General features: G+C 30.7%; 1 protein-coding gene across 1 annotated transcript; it reads right to left on the bottom strand.

The window, feature by feature from the left end:
- Positions 1–2890: 2890 nt before the first annotated feature.
- Positions 2891–3935, bottom strand: LOC136086783 (uncharacterized). Its single transcript, XM_065809273.1, has 2 exons — positions 3842–3935; positions 2891–3384 (listed from the first exon to the last, which is right to left on the bottom strand). The coding sequence occupies exons 1-2, from the start codon at positions 3933–3935 to the stop codon at positions 2891–2893; spliced, it is 588 nt and encodes a 195-aa protein (XP_065665345.1).
- Between the last annotated feature and the right edge of the window lie 370 nt (positions 3936–4305).

Genomic DNA, 4305 nt, shown 5'->3' on the forward strand with positions numbered 1-4305 from the left:
CGGTATCTCTAACTTCAATCGTCTGCAAAAGTGCTTTCAAAAGCCGAGCATGGCTTTGTACGCAAACGAGGCTACACAATCAATTTCCTGAAGGTACATAACAACCTGACACAGGCCATTCACCTAGGTTACGCTGCTAACGTCATTTATACGGACTTCGCCAAAGCATTTGATAAAGTTCCTCACCAACGCTTGCTACATAAGCTGAGCCCGCTTGGTATATGTGGCGCATTGTTGAATTGGATTGAAGCGTAGCTTATAGATTGCAAACAACGTGTAGTCATGAAAGGACATATACTAAATTGGATGCCTGTTTCAAGTGGAGTCCCACAATCGGTTTTAGGACCATTATTGTTTGTCTTTTTTTATCAACAATCTTCCAAACAACATTGCGCATCACATCAAATTATATACAAATGATAGCAAAATCATTGGTATCATCAAATCTTAAGTAGACGTATCAATTTTACAAGATGACATAGATAAAACCGTGGAGTAGTCCAAAATTGGGCACATGCCTTTCAACGTGACAAAATTCAAGATAATGCACATAGGCCGTGGAACCAAAAGGTCAACACAACATTATTCAATGTGCAGCGACGACGGATCTCGAATACAACTTGCAATTACCAAGAATTAAAGAGACCTTTGCGTCATGGTCTCAGACAACTTAATATTAAAAAATCAAGTTGAGCAACCTCAACAGCTAATCAAGTACTTGGTAGGCTGAAAAAAGCATTCCGCAGTCGGTGTATCGTTGTCTGGCGAATATTGTATATAGCTTATATTCGACCATATCTCCAGTTTGCTGTACCAGCCTGGTTGCCGTTTCTAAAACATGACATTGAAACGCTAGAAAAAGTGAAGAAGCGTGCGGCGAAAACGGTTGTACTAATAACGTACTTACCATACGCTCAAAGACTGCAAATATTGGGTTTAACGACTGTTGAAGACCACAAAACGCAAGGCAACCTAACTAAACAATTCAAAATCACTCAAAACATTGACTAGGTCCATTTTCACGTGCCACAGACACAACACTTAACTAAATTGATTTATAATCTTCGAGGTCACAGTTAGTGCATTGATAAACAAAGAGTATATAATTGTATTGAAAGGGAACAGTTTTTTACAAACCAAATTGTACGTCATTGGAACGCTTCCCCGCAAAAGACCATCGATGCGCAAAGTGTCAACTCCTTCAAAAACTTTTTTATTTAACTATAGCTGCTTTGTATGCAGCACAAGACTGTCAGAACTGAGGGGTCTGGTGCATCGTTCATTTTATTTTTATTTTTAGCCTTAATTATTTGTTGTAATTTTTTGATCGATTACTGAATAATATAAACTAAAAACTAAATTTGTTTATTTTCCTTAAATCATTTTTCCTTGGGCCGTACACTCATCTCTCCGTTAAACTTAACGTTAGTCAAAAACTTATTATTAACTACATAAATAAAAAAGTTCTTTAAAAATATAATTTTTTAAACATAAATGTTTTATTTTGGTTTTAGTTTTATTTAAACGAATTTATAGAAATTTTCGTCGTTTCTTTATTAAAAAATATGGTAATGAAATTTTAGACAAAAGCTCCGTTAAGCTTAACGGAGAGATGTGAATACGGCTGCTGGAGGCGTGAACTTCTAGTTAAATGCTCTCCCACGGTGCTCTGTGATAAGACCGTAAGGACTTCTGGTAGCGCCTAAAAAATGATATATATATATATATATATATATATATATATATATATATATATATATAATATATATATATATATATATATATATATATATATATATATATATATATATATATATATATATATATATATATATATATATATATATATATATGTAAAAATTTTAATAAAAATCACAATTTTTTTTATTCTTGACATGTTTCGTAGTCTTACTACACTTTCAAAAGATTTAATTTACAATTAAAACTCTGGTAAATAAATTTAAAAACTGAAGACAAGTTTATTTGTCCATTAATTTTTCTCTGTATTGTCTTAAGTTTTTAAATTTATTTACCAAAGTTTTAATTGTAAATTAAATCTTTTGAAAATGTAGTAAGATTGCGAAACATGTCAAGAATAAAAAATATTGTAAAATTTTTACAAATTTATTGCTAATGCGATGTTCGAAATATATTATATATATATATATATATATATATATATATATATATATATATATATATATATATATATATATATATATGTATATATATATATATATATATATATATGTATATATATATATATATATATATATATATATATATATATATATATATATATATATATATATATATATATATATATATATATATATATATATATATATATTGTTTCAATGTCATATCTTGTTGTACGTGAATATATGCAGATTCGAAACGAGCTTTGGGCATCATGAACCTTCCAGGGCATCATTTTGGGCATCATGAACCTTCCAGAGCATCAAAGCTCGAAATGAGCTTTGGGCATCATGAACCTTCCAGGTTCGAAACGAGCTTTGGGCATATTTTCGCGTCACGGTAAGGAAGGAGGCGTGAACTTCCTGGTTAAATGCACTTCCGCGGTGCTCTGTGACAAGACCGTTAGGACTTCTTGGGGCACCTAAAATAAAAAAATAAAAAATAAAAAATAAAAAAATATATATATATATATTTTTGAATATAAACCATAAAACAACAGCTGCGTACAAACTAAATTTATTTTTCGTAATATTTCGATCTGCCTTTGTACAAATCGTCATCAGACGTAAGATACAAAAAAACCGTTACAAATATTACATAAAAACGTCAAAGACATTAATAAGAAGCCGTAAATGATTACATAATAACGTAAATATAAAATTAGCAAATATTATTTGATTCCTTTTTTTTTTTAGATAATTTTTTTAAGCAGAGGTCTCCAACTGTTTGTAGAAATTTTAATGCCATTGTCACGGTTGAGAAGTATTGGAGCATGTTTTATTTCTTGGTATGTTGAGGCGTAATTAATTTCAAGTGATTCTCTAACTTTACGTTCATCGTACTCTGATTTTATTGCTAGAGTTTTTGGATTTGACCAATCAAACATACCATTACATTTCCTACCATGTTCGGTTGCACCAGATCTATCCCATTTACCTTTTAAATAGTTTTTTTGATGTTCAATGCATCTCGTTAAAATTTTCTTTTTTGTTTCACTAATGTATATACTGCCACAAGAGCATGTGAGTTTATAGACACCGGGATTGCTATTTGAAACTAACTTAGACTTGTTGTTGCATAAGATGTTTTTTAACGTAGGTGGTGTAGTAAATATTATTCTGACGTTGTAAGGTTTAAGTTCTTTTCTTAGTTTTGGACCTAATCTTGGGAGCCATGGAAGTTTAACTGTATATTTAAATGTTTCTGCTTTATTATAATTTATTTAGAAAGGTTGATTCTTTTCTGAAAATAGTTCTTAGCAGTTGTTTCAAGCTTTAATCTATCGTGTCCATTTTCTGCAAACATGTTCACTAAAAACTGTATTTTATCATTAAGATATTTTTTGGAATAAATTTTAACGACACGAGATACAAAACCATTAAAAACACCCATAACTATTTTTGGATTAACGTTTGATGTAGGTTTTATTTGTATATTAGTGATAGCCGATTTTCGATGGATTTTGAAGTTATAGTATGAGTTATTAGTATTGGTTACAGTTATATCCAAGAAGTTTAATTCTTTTTTATTGTTTTCTTTTTCCGAAGTATATTTTATTGCTGGATCTTGTTCATTTAACAACTCCAGAAACTTATCATGATTTTGTATTGAGTCGAACCTTGCTTGACTGTCATCTACATACCTTCTGTAAGTCTTTGGCGAAAATGACCAACCTCAGCAATAATAAGAGCTTTTGTTTCCAAATGCTGTAAAAACGCTTCGGCAACTACGACCATTAAGGACAGACCTATAGGTCCCGAATTCGGTATAGATCTTATCTAATTTTTGTATAAGAAATAACATTGGTTAAGGCAGAGTTCGATCATTTCATGTACATCACTAAAAGTTAGTTTTGTTCTTCTTTTAAGATTATCAATATCGTTGTTTAATATGTTAAATATCGATAACCACAGGAATTGCTCTGTCAATTGGAATGGAGGGATATAACGCTACCACATCAAAAGAGACTTGAATTTCACTAGGATCAATTAACCAAGATTTCGCTTCGTTAACAAACGAGGAGGAGTTTAATAATCTTGTTTTGTTTTTGTTTAAGGTTGGTTGTATAATTTTTACAAGATGCTCTGATGATCCATATGGTGGGGT

The sequence above is a fragment of the Hydra vulgaris genome, chromosome 11 (genome assembly GCF_038396675.1).
Source record: "Hydra vulgaris chromosome 11, alternate assembly HydraT2T_AEP".
Taxonomy (NCBI): domain Eukaryota; kingdom Metazoa; phylum Cnidaria; class Hydrozoa; order Anthoathecata; family Hydridae; genus Hydra; species Hydra vulgaris.

Coding starts and splice junctions, on each gene's coding strand:
- LOC136086783 (XM_065809273.1), bottom strand. CDS start 3,935: ATGGTCGTAGTTGCCGAAGCGTTTTTACAGCATTTGGAAACAAAAGCT. Junction 3,385..3,841: donor TCGCCAAAGACTTACAGAAG/GTATGTAGATGA, acceptor TTAAATATACAG/TTAAACTTCCATGGCTCCCA.